The 17,707-nt window shown below is 39.6% G+C and overlaps 1 protein-coding gene across 4 annotated transcripts; it reads right to left on the bottom strand.

Annotated features, from left to right (window-relative positions):
* Nucleotides 1–1,007: 1,007 nt before the first annotated feature.
* preb (prolactin regulatory element binding) lies at nucleotides 1,008–17,121 on the bottom strand. 4 transcript variants are annotated; one of them, XM_028580620.1, is made up of 10 exons: nucleotides 16,720–17,121; nucleotides 13,669–13,858; nucleotides 9,826–10,027; nucleotides 7,732–7,982; nucleotides 6,028–6,108; nucleotides 5,806–5,933; nucleotides 5,505–5,678; nucleotides 3,213–3,285; nucleotides 1,636–1,795; nucleotides 1,008–1,537 (listed from the first exon to the last, which is right to left on the bottom strand). In XM_028580620.1, the coding sequence occupies exons 2-10, from the start codon at nucleotides 13,801–13,803 to the stop codon at nucleotides 1,443–1,445; spliced, it is 1,299 nt and encodes a 432-aa protein (XP_028436421.1). In that variant the 5' UTR covers nucleotides 13,804–13,858; nucleotides 16,720–17,121; the 3' UTR covers nucleotides 1,008–1,442. The 4 variants fall into 4 exon arrangements, with proteins under 4 accessions (XP_028436421.1, XP_028436419.1, XP_028436418.1 ...); XM_028580618.1 differs by having other exon boundaries at nucleotides 7,732–7,985; nucleotides 16,853–17,120; XM_028580617.1 differs by having other exon boundaries at nucleotides 7,732–7,985; nucleotides 16,720–17,119.
* Between the last annotated feature and the right edge of the window lie 586 nt (nucleotides 17,122–17,707).

The raw sequence follows: 17,707 nt of genomic DNA, 5'->3' as shown, positions 1-17,707 counted from the left end.
GTGTCCAAAAAATACATACTAAATGAATATATCTGTAAAATTGTCAATTGATAGCCCATTAAAAAACGCTTTAATTAGTTTCATATTATAGATCATACTCAAAATTCGCCTTTGTTATTGCTGCCATCATAGAATCCAATGCACTCAAATGACCTGCTTGAAACTATTTGGTGGCCTATGAACCACGTAGTTACCCTTAGGAAGATGACAGATGGGATTGGTAACAGATCCCCTTATCCTCAGCTCAATTCATTTCAACAACTTCTATTTTTTTTTGTATTGTTGTAAAGTTTGTAGTGCAAAGACTGTAAGGATCATGAAGCATAAAGACCAAGTGTTTTTTTTTTAGCTACCCATTTTATTTCTCTATCATTTCATCAAGTTAGTTACAATATTGGCATTTTAAAAAAAATATTCACATTTTTTGTACATCTGCTGGGCACCATTTGCAGTCAGAATGTTTAAATTAAATGTCTTCATAAAATATCCATCTTTTTCTGTAATAACTTTTTATCTAGGTTTACACATCTCCCTGCTTCTGATATGCTTAGAGCAACTTCAATTATTCTCTTTTCTTGTAATAAACTGATTCTCCATTTATATAAGGTTTGCACCTTTGTGTTGAAATGTTTAGTTGACACTTGGCAACCCTGTCAGAGTCAAAACATGTAGCTGTAGGTTTGAATTCAAAAACCCCATGCACTGAGACAAATTGATGTTTCAACAAGCTTTATATTTTATCACCAGGGGTCTCATTTATAAAACTGTGCGTAGGATCCTTACTAAAGGTGTATGGACGGCCAAAGCAAATTTATGCACATTTTCAGCCCTGTTTTGTGCGTACGCAACGTTTATAAATGAGACCCCAGTTCTTTACCAGAGGACTGCAAAATCTGGTCTCTGCTGCCAACTAGTGGATAAAATGGAAAACACATAAAAAGCAATTATTCAAAGAGGCTAATGGGTAATTCAAAGTGTCCATGTGTAAACAAAAAAACAAAACCAGACACATTGTGCCAATCATTTATATATTTTTTACATTGTTCCTTAAATATGTCAATAAAAAGATTCCACCCTTTAAATATTCACGAACCTGAGCCCATCAACTCTCCAACATGAATCCAAAAAAAGATGAAGAATAATTGATAGAGATCAAAGCAAATGCAATCGTCTGTCCTGGTTTGATTCCACTGTGTTTACAGGTCTGAGAGGAACAACCCTGAGTAATAGTTGAGGAGGACAGTGTCAGGGAACCATAAAAGCGGTTTAGAGTCAGCGCTGCAGCTGGAAGAGCCTTCAATAGATCAGCTGGGAGTTGTGATGTAGCACTGGGAGGTGTGGATGTTGGACCGAGGACTGCTGATATTGAAAGCAGCAAAGCAAGTCATGTGAAGATGTGTCCAAGTTCCATCAACCATGACCTGTGACAACATTTGCATGATTTAAATAAATCCTGGAAAGAGGGATTGTAGGAGGAGAACGACTCCGACCACCATGAGGCCACAAAAGAACAACACTAGCCAGATAGGAAAGGATCCTAGAGAAAAATGGAAAACAACGGCAAAGATAAGGTCAAGTCTGAAGTCATGATACATGGTCTTCAGTGTGTTCTTTGAACGATGATGAAGGACTTACTTCGGTTGGGGACAGCATGTACCTGACAGCGGCTGTCCACAGCTACACTCAACATGGCGGTTTCAACATTTCCTTTGATATTTTTGCCTTTCAGCGAGTCGGGCAGGAAGGCCAGGTCTGTCACAACAATGCCATGGGACTCCTGTACATAATACAGCTTCTGCACACACAAAGAGTTAAGTACACGTTATCGTCAGCACAGCAGGGATTAGAGGTCGACCGATTCATCGGTTTTGCCGATTAATCGGCACCGATAGTTGATTGGTGGAACTATCGTTATCGGCAAAAATCCATGGCGATAGTTTTTCCTGTTTGCGTCCGTTGCTGGAGCGGCTGAGAAGCGCACGCTGTCATTCATTACACAGTACACGAGAGATGAGAAGGCTCTGCCGGCATCATGCATTACAATAGTGGCCTCTAGAGGCAAAATAAAAACTATCACTGATGCCTCGTGTTGTTTATTTTCGACACGCGTTACTGCGCGCTGCACGGAGATCACATGCTGTGCGACATGAGATGCGCGTTTAAAGCATGGACAGCAAAAAGGTATGTATACAGTACATTTTGTTATATCATTATAAAGTTATTAATTTGTTGAATAGATGCTGCATTAGTAGAGAAAGAACAGCACAACAGTATGTTTGTTTGCTTTTGAGGCTGAGATGACGCTAAACATTAGTAGTAGGCTAACCAACCTCAAGCGGTTAAACACTGACAAAAATGAACGCAAGTCCGACCCAAATCGTCTCGATCCGTCTAGTGGCTGCCGCTGGACAATTGAGATGTGTAGAATCGACAGCGCATTCATTTTAAAATCCTCAGCGGAGGAGCATCAACAACTGCCCGAAAGCACGGTGACGTTATATGGTGGAGCGAGATAGTGAGTGAAGAGAGGGAGCGCCCAGCAGCGCTAGAACAAAGCCGTGACTCATTGAAATAAAACCTGTTTTCGCCGATTCATCTCTAGAAATGCGACTGTAGCGAGCATGTCACTATCACTAACGTTATCCACATTTATATTTACACGCAACAAATGATATATCCAGCTTCAAAAAAAGTCTAAAAGTCGGAAGTTAGAATGAATGCATTGTGCAAAGAGTGGTTGCTATGGAGACGATACAAAGTGTTGAGTTCCGTTGCTCTGATTGGTTGTAGGTCTACATTGGCATACATTTGGGCCTTTTTTGAAGAAATGTAAATAGTTTGTCCTTTATATGAATTATAATGCTCATTATGTTTATTTTTGCACTGGATGACTCCAAATATGTAGGAGAACTGTTTTAGACAACACACATGCTTGTGTAGCATTGCTGTGGGTGTAATATCAATAAATATGACATTATTATTTTGATTATTGGCAAAAGCGTCTGGACTTTTGAAAAAAAATGTATGTATTTTGTCAACTGTTTTATCCAGTATCAATTCTAAATACTATTGGTCGATTAATCGGTTATCGGCAAATACGGCCCAACCTAGCTATCGGTATCGGTAAAATCCACTATCGGTCGACCTCTAGCAGGGATTGCTTGGTTGATTTATGTTCCTCAGTTTGAGATACGTGTCCACGAGGTCTTTACCTGTAGGGAGAAAGCAATGTAGATTGCCACTGATCCTGTTACTGTTCCAAGGCCAAGAAATGTTCCAGAGTCACTGTCAAAGACAAGGTTCAAGTTAAATTATGCTGCAAGAATTTATTGTTTTTATCCTAAGAAGTCTGATTAACCTTTTCATATAAAAAAAAAACTATGCTAAAGTACTATTAAGAGAACAAAGTACAGTATACGGGACCATCCTTCCCCTACTGACGAACTGAAAAAGACTTAAGCAAGAAATTCCTTTTTTCACTTGCCTGGTCAGGTAAACACTGTGGATCATAAGTCTACTTGCCCTTCAAGGACCATACCAATGGTTTTGCACAATCAGAACGATACATCCAGTGCACTTACAACTTGGATCGTAAATGACTGAAAACCAGAGATGTGGACTTGGTGACTTGGACTAGAGGACTGTATTGGGTTTGCGGGAGTGGGTGGTTTTAACAGGGGCTGGGTGGTCCAAATATAGACCGCTGGTCCCAGTGCTGTAACCGATTGTTAGGTTTGCTTAGCTTGGTTTCAATTCGGCATCGCACACGGTGCATCCAGTTAAACATCAGCCAAACGCTTTATTAACACTCCTCTACTCCCCCTCTCTCGCTTCTTACCCGGGGCACTGTGCCCCGCCCCTTTCTCCTACGCTGACCTGAGGGATCCAATCAACAGGGACTTTAACATGAAATCGGTTAGAGAGTGAGTTAAAAGACAGGGAAACAAAAGTAAATAAAACAACCTGAGCAAAACAAACCACAGCCAACACGTTCTAAAATTAGTTAAATAAATAAATGAATACGTCACTTTGCAAAGTCGGAGTTTACCTCCGTAGGTCGTAGCTAAAGCAATAAGCAAGCTAATGTTAAATGGCCAATGCTGAGCTAAACATATTTGCTAACCTATCAGGGAGCGTTTTCAGGTGCCTGACAAAATCGGTAATGGTTGAGCCAGAATCCTTTATCTTGATACAACATATTTAGTGTAATGAGAGATGTGTGTGTGTGATGTTGGGGATTTGGGGTTCATGCTCTGGGTTCATGACTAATTCCTGGCATTAGCAGTCTTTTGTTTGGGCCTTGTTGTCTGATGTTTTTAAAGGTCACAGCATTTGGAGAGAGCAGAGTGAGATCAAGCAGATCACAAGCCTCTGGAACCAACATACAGCAGCAGGTGTTAGAGTAAGGGATGGAACAATGATCGGTTATAAATCAATTTCAATGTGTAAAAGATAAAGACCAGTTGAGAGTGAAAATAATCGCGACGCAATAGAGCTGGGCGATTTGTTTCCCTAAAAAAAGACGATTTTTTTTTATAAAAAACTTGATTTACGATTCGATTTCCCCCCCTTCCATTTAAAACAAAATAACTGCGAACTGTAAATATATTTTAAAAATATTTATATATTGTATTTAATTAAAGTGCATCAACATAAACAAAATTGCAAAGGCAAACCCTTTCTTTAAGTGAAAAGTCACTGTGCAGTGTGCAACAAAGATAGTTAAACATCCAAATTATTTATACTGTATTTGGATTAAAAAAAAATCTAAAAAAATCAATTTTTTGAAAATATGAATCGATTTGACCTACCAACTTGATTTTTAAATCAAATCGATTATTTTCCCAGCCCTACGATGCAATATTAAAACAGCCTAGGGCGTAACACTATTTAACATACAGGTAATGGTGGAACCACTGAACTAACCTATCCAAGCAATAACAAAGAGGATTAGATAAGTTCAGGCTTCAACACACAAACAATACTTGTGAGTAGGATCCGTTCATTGTTGTTTTTAGTCTTCACTTTGGATGGGTTGTCTAACACAAAATATAGAATATCACCAGACTTCTCCTTAAAGTGATAAAAATGTATTGTTACAGTATCATTACCAAAACTGTATTGACACCAGATTCAGAAAAGTTTTAAATGTTACACAGCACTACTTTTTTAGTTGACCAGTTGTAAATGCAGGTTTATTTTTTAAACAATAAGCATTACAACTACAGTTTTATCATTTAGATCTAACCAGGAGTACTTCATGAGAATGAGAAAGTGTAGTTTTGACAAAGATACAAACAGCTTTTCTTATACCTGCCGCCGTGTTTACTTAATACAGGGTTAGGTGGCATCCAATTTGACTGTCAGAGAGGTGAGGATAAAAAGCCACGTACTATGTAGCGTGGGCCATCAGGCAGTCCTGACCAAAACCCTAACTTCCTCATGTCTAAGGCGGGTCTCTCTTAGCATTCATGGTTAACAAGGTATAATATAAGATCAGTAACCTGACAGCCAGACTGGAGATGACCTCGGTGCCACAGGGAGCCGTCAGCATGGGCAGAAAGCTCTTGCCGTCCCACTTGGTGAGGTAGCAAGGAGGAGGTTTTCTGTCTCGTTTATGGGGGATCTGGACAGTGTAAAGCCTCAGGGCGCCTTTTTGGTCGGCTACCTTTCCAAACCTGAAATACATGAAAATATAACCATCTATAGTGACTGTCCCATCATTCAGATATATATGGTGAGGTCAAGAGCTGGGATGCAGTTTTGTAAAACAATAAGTACATTTTTCTTTTTTTCCTTTTTTACCTGCAAGCCATATATCGATATGTCTTCTCAGCTATTTGAGGCATGGTTTCAAGCCATTTCAGACCCATAGCCAACTGGCTGCCACTCCATACACTGCAGGAAAAGTCCCGGCCAACAGTCACCAGGTGCTGCATGAGAACACAATGAATAAATACCACACAGAGACAGACACAGACAGAGAGACAGACACACACATTCTACCAAGAGGTGTCAATTTTTCACCTTGTTCCCTGGACTCATATCCAAGTCTTCAATCTCCCCTTCATGTGCTTTAAAGTCAAACCTCTTCTTTAGCGATGGAAACTGTAAAAAGAATCAAGAACGTACAATAAAAGTCACGACATAAATGCATATGTCCAGTGTCCAGCTTTTTATAACCTGCTTATTTAAGTAAATGCAACAAAAGAACATGAGAATGTTCTTTTGAAGAAAGATATATATGTCAACTATGTATTTTTGAAGTTTCTCCCATCATTAATTTTGGTTATAACACTTATTGTTCATCAATTTAATAGCTGATTCATGGAATGAAGCAACAACTTTACAGCACAGCCCACAAATCCTAACACTTTAATTATCAACTAAATCTCTTTGAAAATTAATACACCCAAAATGTTCAGTTTCATTGTAGCAGGCCAAAGCTGAAACAGTTAGTCTGCAAAAGTTAATGGGGATTTACAACAAAACATTTAAGTGAATTTAAAACAGTCTAAGGGCTTACAACCATTTCAATAAAAAATTAAATTATTTATTTTTCTTTAAACATTGAATGATTGTCGGTGGCAGACATTGCGCTTTTCGGAAACAGCAACCCTTCTAGGATTATCAGGTAAAAGTATCTACAGATTAGCTAAAAGTTATAAATAAAAACACACAGGGCTGAGATAAGAGGAAAAGGTCCTGGGGCGTCATATATAAACGTTGCATACGCACGTAGAGATTGCAGGTCGCTGGCACACGGTGTGATGTATAAAAAAATAAATAAATCGTTTTTTATTTTTATTTACTTGAAGGTATCTACATAAGAGTGACATGACACTGTCATGAACGTGTCATAAACATTATAAACAAGTCATAAATGTTTATGACATAACGCTTCTTTTAATAAGTGCCATTCGGTTTTTGTCATGACAAGTTATGGTTAGGGTTGTGTCATGACAGTGTCATGTGTTCATGACAGTGTCATGTCACTCTTATGTAGATACCTTCAAGTAAAGTGTTACCGAATTACTTTGCCGTGAGAATGTGCGGGCCATCCGCAAAGTACGCCCAGTTTTATAGATCTGAATATTCCTGTGAGCATGTACTTTTTAGGATTTGTGCGTACGCCATCTTTTAGTATGAAAGCTACGCAGTCTTTTATACATGAGGCCCGTGGTTTCTGCAATCTAAAAGAAAGGCCCAAAGTATACAATAATGGCTGAGTGGTGTGCACAAGGGCAACTCTAGAAAGCCACCTGGTAGCTCATCCACTTCAACTCTGACATAAGTGTAGATAAGCTACCAGCAGCACAGATAAGATTACTTAATTAAAAAGCTGCAACCAGCTAATATAAGTATTTATCTTGGTAAATTGCTTTATTATTTACCAAAAACAAGATGTGTCACCTTATTGTTTTAGTGCCTTTAGTTGAGTTAATTTCAGTTCAGACCTTTATTGTCCTTAGAGGGAAAATATGATTTGGTGTGGTTAAGGTTAGTGTAAAAAATACTTTACTATGATAAAACAGACCACAATAAAGAGCATTTTCACCAGCTGGTTTTCACACATCAAGATCCAGTTTACATCAATACTAAAGTTTAAAAGCATTGTCCCAATATCCCAAATGAATCAAACTAATGCAGTCCAGAGTCTAAACACACCAATCAAACATGGCTGGTGTAAAGATACTCTAAAATTGAAGAGAACAACTAGACATTATTTACCTCCCAGACTCGTATGTGTCCGTCTGTGCCTCCTGTCAGCAGAAGGCTCAGGTCTGGACTGAACCTGACTACTTTCTGAAGCGGGTCCACGGGGTTCAGGTCTGACTGCACTTCAGCCAAACCAGTCACCGAGATATGAGCCGTCTCATTCTTCATAGGCGAAATATCTCCAGATGCTGCAGCTTCATCCGGACCACCTTTGTCTCTTTTCCCAGCTCGTCGCCTGGCATTACCCTGCTGCACGCGATTTTCTGCTGCACAAACGACACAAATTTTTAATGGATCACAAAGACGCCTGAATGGGACACGCATGGGTTATTGTAAACAAAGACACAGGTTTGACTTTTTTTTGTATAAGGATGATATCTTCCTTTTCTTACACTCAACGCTTGAAGTCCATTATGCAGCTGTTGTAGAACAGATTATAGCAACACTTTGATGCTAGGATAACTCCTTATCCTCCTAGTTCTAATGGCTTCTTTGGTTTAAGTAAAGTTAAAGAAAGGGATGCACTGACATTTTATGACCATCTGATAACCACCAACTTATATGCTCATTTTGATCAATAAGGTTACACACGCTCTTATTTCACCAGCTTGCTTTCAACTCATGAAGCTGCGATAGTGCAACTATAACGCTAGGTACAGGTGCAGATGTCTAAACCTATAGCTTCATCGGTGCTGGTCTTATTTTAGAACTTAAAACAGCACTACGAGTGTCAGAAGTAGTGATCGACCTACTTTCAGGATATGCAACATCAAGTTTTGAATACATTAATTCATCAGTAGTTATATATTATTTATAAATGGACGTTTACTGTTAAATTTAGTATTTTTTGTTTGTTACAATAACATTTACTTAATGGATTAAATGCAAGACATACTTCTGATAATTTTTACACTGTGGCATTGCTACTTTTCAAAAAATCTGAGCACTACTGGTTAATAGGCTACATGGAATGCTGTTGTACACATTCATCTAGTTTAGTTTTTTGAATACCAGGTTGTGAGGCTACTTGAAGGGCTTGTAAGGGCTAACTCTCTTGCCACTCAAATGTTTTGCATGTAATAAATGAAGCTAGTCTTGAGTTCTCTAATGACTACAGTTTCAGTTTGATTTAATAATTGCTTAACGCATTTAAACAAAGTTCCGTATTGGAGTTTGTTACATTTCAAAATCTTAATTTAGACTAAATTACTGTAAATGGTGGTTATTGGTTGCATTAACTACTAATAATCTGCATCAGCCCTTAAAATACATACAGTCACTGAAGAAGAAGAATACAAATTACTCAAGTTAAATGTAGAAAAGCTTGTAATATTTAATCAAGTGAAGCAAAATTTGGGTTAATTCCAGCTATCTCTGGGTTTAACTCAGGTTTTTCGGTATAAGAAAGCGGTCTCACTTTTAACTAGGGTAGATCACCATGCTAACGACAGTAGATCACCACGATAACTAGGATAGATCCCCATGCTAACTTGGGTAGATCACCATGTTATGCTATGCTGCACAGCTAAAACAATCAAATTCAATTTCAGAAGATCAGATCAAAATATCTCAGCAGGCCAACCAATGACTGATCAGCTAACTGGAGAAATTAAATTATTAGTCCTAAAGGCTCATGACAGGAACAGTACTGACTTTACAATTCAGTGACTAGTACGGAGCAACTTTATAACTTATCTTTTAACAAACAAGAGACCTGAGATTGGTTTCCATTCATTTGTCAATCAAAAAACACAGAAAAAGTCACAAAAATAGAAATGCATTGGTAATGAATTAGATGAGTTTCCATCAACTTGTTTAGAGCTAAATAAATTAGGCTTTTCTTAACTTAGCTGGATACATGGTTAAATGTAATATGCCATACCAGTGTATCGCCGTTTGTATTTTGTCCGTAACAAATCCCCACCAGTCGGTCGCAAAACGTCCCAGTTACATAATAAATGCCGTAAACATATTTTTGGTAAATCTTTACAATCATTCCCTAAAACAACCAAGCAGGCCTCTGCCAGGTTGTTGTTTCACCGTAGCAAACAGAGTTTAAAAAGACAGTAGGTATACTGTATTCCTGATTGTAGTAGTAAGCCTCACCATCCTCAGCAGCAGCAGCTTTGCCTTCCTCTTTCTGCGAGCACTGTTTAAACCTCATCAGAGAGCAGGTCCCGTCCTGTCCTGCAGCAATCACACCATTGCCTATAGCCATGTTCATGGTGGCACGTGTGTCAGTGTCATGAGAGTGAAGGAGACTGGCACTGTACTGGTGTTCTCCAACCAGCTGTAGATCCAGGAATTGCTGAAACACACACACACACACACACACACACACACACACACAGCCATAAGTCTGCTTCTGCTGATTGTTTACAAACTCTCATAATGCATGTAATCCACATTTCTATTCATACCCTCAGACTTAACATGTTCTGGTGTGGACAATACATGCTGAGTACCTTATGCAACATAGATATATATAATCATGTCATACCCTGTTCTGCTGTATTCTATGGTGGCTCTGAAAGCGCAACACACTACAACTTAAGAAGACATGCAAAATGACAAAACAAAAGCAAATAAACTGCTTCCCCAATTTGACAGCATAGCATTTGGGATAAAAATGCTGGAGATATAGTATTTGTTGTAGAATTAGATTCCAGTGGTCGCTGCACTGGACTTGGAAAGATCCAACATTTCCAATAACTCGGAGCTTTGTGAAGTCCAAAAGTCAAAATATATCGAAAAAAGACAGATTTACTTATTTCCCAAAGTTCACAATGTTTTTATCTAACAAAATATTCTGCTTCCATCCGTATTTGTTGGTGTTTAGCCTTTCAAAAACAACATTTTTATAGCAGTCAAACAACAGTTTGCTCTCCTGGAGGCACGCACTTGTATTCACAAGGCAGTGTAGCAGCAATCCAACACCACCATAAATAACATTTATATAACCCCAATGACAAAAAAATAAATATTTTCACTCAACACAATAGTGTTGATAGAAATAGTGAATGACTTACGTCATTACAAAAATGATTATAGATCTAATTAACAGACATGCAAACATGTCAGGGGTAAAAAAGATGAGAAGGATACGGCGGACATAGGGGGATGTTGTACATTTTAAAGTTAAAAGCACTGGTGGTGCACTTTGAGAGCAAAAATTAAGAGGCTAGATCTATGTAGAATCTGTGCTCAACAATGTTGTGTTCTTGTAAGCGATTTAACCATAAACACATTTTTGTAAAGCATTGAGTCATAAAAAGAAATTAAACAAACGGGATTATCTGTGTTGAACTGCTTTATTAGGGGTCCAAGCCCGAGGGGGCATGGGAACCGCGTAATGCAAGGCATTGCGGTTCATTTTCTATTTATTACCGGTAGGCTAGAGGTAGGGATCAACTTGACAAATAAAAAAAATGACAATAACGTATTCTGTTCTAACTCTCCCTACATTAATAAGTGATGTGATGTGTTTTTTAGGCTACAACATTTTTTCGTCCCATACAGCAAACTTCTCCTCACTATCCTCTAGCTGCCTGTCCCCTGAACACACTATTAAAAAAAAAAAAAAAAAAAAAAAAAAAAAAAACGCGGTCTCTGTAGACAGCCCAGGCTCCACAAACGGCAACATAGAAACTGGGCCAACCTGCCCCATGAACCATAACAAACAGTGTTCCAGCCAATAACCGACAAGAAGGAGCTGGTTGAGTCATGAATACGCATTGTGGAAGTAGCCTACGTGCTAATGCTGCTGCATTGACGGCTCAACCAGCTCCTTCTTGTCGGTTATCGGCTGGAACACTGTTTGTTATGGTTCGTGGGGCAGGTTGGCGTAGTTCGTTTTTGTTCGCGTTTGGGGAGCCTGAGCTGTCTACAGAGCATTCAGGGGAAAATAAACAAACAATTTTTGAAGGGGACACAAATATTACAGCCACAATTATAAGCCTACTTGTAGAGGACGTGTACACAGAGGAAAGTCTTAATACTATCATTAGTGTAGCATGGAGACTGTACCATTATCCTTCTTTTCAGTGTTTCTCTTGATTCAATGAAAAAGTTGACTATTCTTTAAAAACATTCTCACACACACACACACACACACACACACACACACACACACACACACACACACACACACACACACACACACACACACACACACACACACACACACACACACACACACACACACACACACACACACACACACACACACACACACACACACACACACACACACACACACACACACACACACACACGAGAAGACTGCTGGCGAAATTCAAAAGTTCACGAAAGGTAGGTATCTATCTCGTGAACACCTTTACACAATCACACTTTAAAAAGTGTGATAAATATTTTATATTCTGAATACACTGCTGTCAGTGTGTTAATGTTGGAGTCCCGACCCGACTCTCTTAGCAAACAAGCAACTGCGCCTGCTTTAGAAAGTTAACTAGTCGCAAGTTTGCAGTAAAATACAGTTGGGTTGTCGAGGTCAAAACACTATATGTAGCAGCTGTGAATCAAACAATGTATGTCAAATAATGTTATGTCATTTTTTTACTCTTACACTGAATGTTTGCTGCTTCAATCCAGACAAGTATTGAAAAGTATTTTCCGTGACTGACAAAGGCACATGTTGAGGATGAGGACCAGCCTGAACCGGAGGTATCAAAAAATGGAATCGTCGATGCTGCCAGGCCCTCATGTCACGTCCGGTCGGCTTGTCAAGCGGACAAAAACACACACGTGTCGAAGTGCTGCGAGTCAAACTCCTTTAACTCAGCTACAGCCAGTCAAAAGACAGCATGGCAACTGCAGATGCAGGAGACCCATTGACAATCTTGAGCCCCCCTCCTCTTTCACTGAAGTTGCCGGTGTGGAAGTATTTTGGATTTCCAGTGAGTTATGTTGACATCGTTCGCGTTGTCGACAAAAAAAGCCAGTTTGCAAGCTCCGCTATGTGCGCGTACCATATTCTTCCACTGGCAGCACGATTAACATGGCAGCTTTATTCTCAGTAACGTGACAACCTGCAAGAAACAGGTTTGCCTATAAATCACTAAAACAGCAGTGACAGCACCGTTTGGCTTAGTTATCAATGGCGTTAGCATCGTGGCTAACACTTTTGTTACTTCATTTGATGACAAACCGTTTCGGCTGTGCTTTCTAACAGGATGTCATTGTGCTAACCGAGCACAGCTAGCCTTTACAACAGAGCCGCTTCACAACACCTGTTAGATGTGTCATTACAGAGTAATCTGTAATGACTTTTGATTTGTGTTTGTCACTGTGTGCGTGGTGGAATATAATTTAAACAGACAGCGGCAGGCCAGAAATGCAATGCGCCATGACGTAGGTCCCCTTCAAGGCCAGGCTGATGTTGGAAGTCCCTCTAGTGCACAGAACGTGTAACAACAACCACATGCTGATAATGGCATTGACAATGCACAAGCCTGAGTAGTGTAGTACATATTTAACAGGCTGCATTTGAGCATTAAATATTCAAATATAAAAAAAAAAAAAAATTAAATTAGAATGGCATTATAGAGGAAGACTGACTACGCTCTAATCCGTACGGACTACAGATCATCTATGGTGTGTTACTCCACTAGTGTGGAACAGTCTGCAGTCCATTTACTATTCGCCAACTGACGTTGTGGGTGCTCGGGCATACACATACACACACTTGCATACCCACAACACAATCAAATACAGAAAACACAATCAAATACAGAAAAAACAACCAAATGCAGAACTAATTTCGCACACAACCAAATACACAAAATGTTGTCAAATTGGATGTGTTAAGCAGATTTCTTCATTATCTATGTGCATATATTTTGAAATGTTGCATTGGGTGAAGTTTTCAGGGCCACCGTAGTAATCTATTAAACTGTTTAATTTCCAAAACACTTGATCCTCCGTACTTACCACAGCATTCTTTATGCCGGTCTTGGAAGCCCCCCCTCCTCCTGCTGTGATTACAAGCCCAGTTTTAGGATCCACTTTAATGGAGTATAAAGGAAAGGGGGCTCTGTATAGATCTGGCACCTTCCTCTTCCCCATCGTTGTTGTATAAGTCACCTACACTTCTTCATACATCTGCTGCATTCAAGCCCACCTGTGGAAAACAGATGCTGCGTTTCAATAGTGGTTCAACATATCCTCGTTCATTTCCCCTCAGCCCTTGATATTACGTAACAGCGTACGTCACACGGAGGGCACTTGGAGAGCAGAGGGAAGGTATGTGGGGCAGGAGCAGAGGATTCAAATGCAACGCTCCTGCCCTTGTTCACTTTCAGCTCAAACTACATGGATCCACCGCCAGTTGTAGGCTTAGCTCTGCTGCTTCAAGTGCGTTTCATTATCCATTAATTATGGCAGTCTATCACCGTTTTTTGTTTATTCTGTCTTCTTAGGTCATGCAATTTCCATTTTTTGTATGAAAGGCGCTATATAAATATTTATAAAAAAAAAAGTGTTATTACTGCCTTTTACACCTCATAAATACCTGCTCATTTCAATGAGGCTTGGTAATCAGCTGCATAGGCTTAAGTTTCCAATTTAGAAAGTTTGTGATCTGTAGGAGTAATCATATTATTGCAACGTATTTTATCTTGCAAAAACAGTTCCATAATAATTTCAAGCTTGTTGGGAAAAATAAAATCACAAGAACAACTGTCTAGTAAATATAAGCAAATTAAAAGTATAATTTAGGCTAAATATTAACTGACAGTTATATTACATGTTTTAGTAAAAAATAAATATGGTTGAAGCAGTAGGCAGAGGGAACTCAGATTGTGACTATGAACACCATGAGCCACAATATGGATACCATCTTGGAGAAACTGACAGCTCTGGACAAGCGGGACAACATCATGGAGAAACTCACGGCTTTGGCAAGGAAATTTGATCGATACAGAGACCAGAGGGGACATTTCGGAGTAGACGTGAGTGACTAACTGCGGCTCCTCGCAGACAAAACAAATTCCAATCTTATCTTTTCGGCTCCCTGAAGCGCTGGCCTTGGCCGAGGCCGGTGTTGAATAATCACTCCCCCTGGTAGCACTCAAGCGAGGCACACTCTTGCGTTCCTTACCCGATTCCCACAGACACCTGCTGATTGTTGACTCGGACTGGGTCCTGTTCAAGATTGACTCCATGGCAACCGGCTATGTATCGCTATGACTATCGTGCGGACTGAGACAATGAGATTGCAGGGCCAGACGTAGTTTGACTACTCAGGCCTACAAACACACACGAACCCTTACATATATACAGATGTGCACTCACCCACCACACCCCATATCTCGCCTTCGCCACTTTGTACCCCCAGTCAGGCGGGCGGGTCTGTGACCAGCGCCTTGCATGGCTGCAGGACCAGATGGCTGCTTGCCTGTGCTGGACTACCTCCACACCAACACTCCCCTCCCCCATTGTGTGTCTTATGTGCTCTTGTACTGGTTATGTGCTTATATTGCTGAGGTGTTTTTTTCCTGTTCCTACACAGTACCCCTATCAGGGGCATAGTCTGGGAGTTGCCTTTTTGTCCTCCCCTATCCTCATGTCATGCTGTATTTTCATAATACCCTGTCTTCCTGGCCTGTCTACCCCATTGTCACATTGTATGTTTGTATATGTATGGTCAGGGTGATGTGTTTGTACCTTGTAAAGTGATTTGTACCTGTGAAATGCACTCTATAAATAAATTTTACTTACTTAATTGCCTTACTGCCACCTAACCATGGATGTATTCTTGCACCAAATGCATAACTGCAAAGCATTCTGGGTAATATCCACCTCCACCAAGTTCACTTCAGTTTTTTTTAGACAAATGAACAACAGTTACAATAGCGGCAGGGATTCCCCAAGGGCAAGTGCTTAGGGGAAGTGAACAAGGGCATGTTGAACCACTATTGAAACGCAGCTAGAGTGTTAGTTTATCTGTGGCATGCTCTGTCCGTCACCTGCTGGTGTCCACTGAGGTTGCTACACCCCTGAACACCTAGTTTTTAGGTGTGTCGCTTGAGGGCACGTAATCAAGTTAAAACACACACGGCAATCCATTTGGGTAGACAACACCCCATTAGGTTGACTCAGACTGGGTGCTTTTAGCAGACAGTGAATTGCTGACGACCACATCCCATCACATTCTGCATTAAAATGTCTAAAAACGACGACACAACTATATACAAGTTATATATTTTGTTGTTGTTGTGCATTTATATTATCCCAATTTTTCAAACCTACAGAAATCTTTAATGTTAATAAATGAAAAGAGGCGTGTTGTTTGGTCGGCTGTTGATGGCCTCATATAACCTTTAAACCCCTCTAGTTGCTCTAACTTCCGGAGAAACATAGGAAACTTCCGGGAAACAACAGATGATGTCAGGAAAAAAAATGTAAATCATACAATGTTACAGACAAAATTATACTCCGTAACGGTAATACATCTTTTATCTGCTACACAAGATTGTTTTTTTTAATAACTGTAGCTACATGCCTTTGCAAGAGACAACAGCATGTAAGATATATTTATGAATGAGACATGGTTTATATGATGTCTAATTTTGACTCTATGAACTGCAAAAAATAAACAAAACGTCTCCACTAAAAAGCAGAAAATTGTCATTGTACTCTTTTTTTGCAGTCCTTTATCAGTTTAGTCATAGAAGTCGGTTGCATTTACCTTGGATGTGTGGGGCTCAGCACTGTTAACGTTAGCTATATTAGCACTGTGACCGATGTTACGTTAAATGTTACGTTATCACCTATAAATACCAAAATCGTTTGTTTTCAGCAATAACGTAAGAAAATGTCAATTAACTACAATACAACCGCTTTAAGCTAATGTGTCAACGACTGTGTCAATATCATTTAACTGTAACGTTAGCTAGCTAACGTTAATAACTAAGTTACAGTTAGCTAGCACTACAGCCTGCTAACTTTAGCTCGTCGTAAATTTAATTAGGAGTCCCCTACCTGTGCAATTGGCCCGGTTGTCTTCCGTTGTTATTGTACCAAATAGCTAACTAAGTACCAAAGCAGATCATTTCATAGTAGTCTGTCTATGACACAGACTTGTGATAAAGAGGAATACTAAGTGCTAGCTTACAGTCAGGGGCTACAAACAGCTCAACAGTCACTTCCCTTACTCCACCATGGATGTGTAGAACTATTCGGTTATTAAACTGATAAGAACAGATAGCTACTACACCTGACCTTAGCCAAAAGGCCGATAACTATTCCACAGCGTACTGTCTCCCTCCCTACCTAGCTACACGTCAGCATCGTAGTGTTCTTCCTCTTCTGCTCTTAAATTGGCGGTTAGCAACCAGCTTTAATGCGCATTACCGCCACCTACCTACCGGACAGGATTGTGGAGCAGTAGATTGGCAGGGGGGAAATCAAACAAATAAGACAAAACTAAACAAATGCGCTCTCTAACAACCATGTTTTACCGAATGACAACAGTCATGAATACTCAAAATGACTCCTACGGTGTCATGTCAGTCTTATGCACACCCCTTCAAATAAAGTGTTACCAGCAGGAGCTGTGGTACAGTAAATAAAAACTAATTCCGTATCAAGATAGGCACTCAACAGTATATTACCTCTTTTTGACCTTTGTCCTTGTGTTGTTTGCTATGTGATTTATATAACTTTACTGCTGTAATGATACAATCATTGAGATAAAGTGCTCTCTCTCTTTCTTTTCAAAGCAATGAGCTAATTTCATTCAACTTGCACGTGCAAAATGAATCAGTTAAGAGAGGCAAAATCAAAGAAATGCTATGATAATAGAGCTTTTGCCTTACACTTTATTACACTAAAAATGTTTGAATGATTTATTAGCGGATGCTCTTCTTGCCACCCTTTTTGCTCAGTCAACCTGCAGAGATACTGAGTCATTGTAGAGCTGATGATCTCTTCCAGAATCAATGTGTTGTTTCCACTTACCGTGCAGTAA

The sequence above is a fragment of the Perca flavescens genome, chromosome 6 (genome assembly GCF_004354835.1).
Source record: "Perca flavescens isolate YP-PL-M2 chromosome 6, PFLA_1.0, whole genome shotgun sequence".
In the NCBI taxonomy this organism is placed as follows: Eukaryota; Metazoa; Chordata; class Actinopteri; order Perciformes; family Percidae; genus Perca; species Perca flavescens.
Note: the sequence above shows the minus strand (reverse complement) of the source record. Positions and strands in the feature narration are given on the sequence as shown.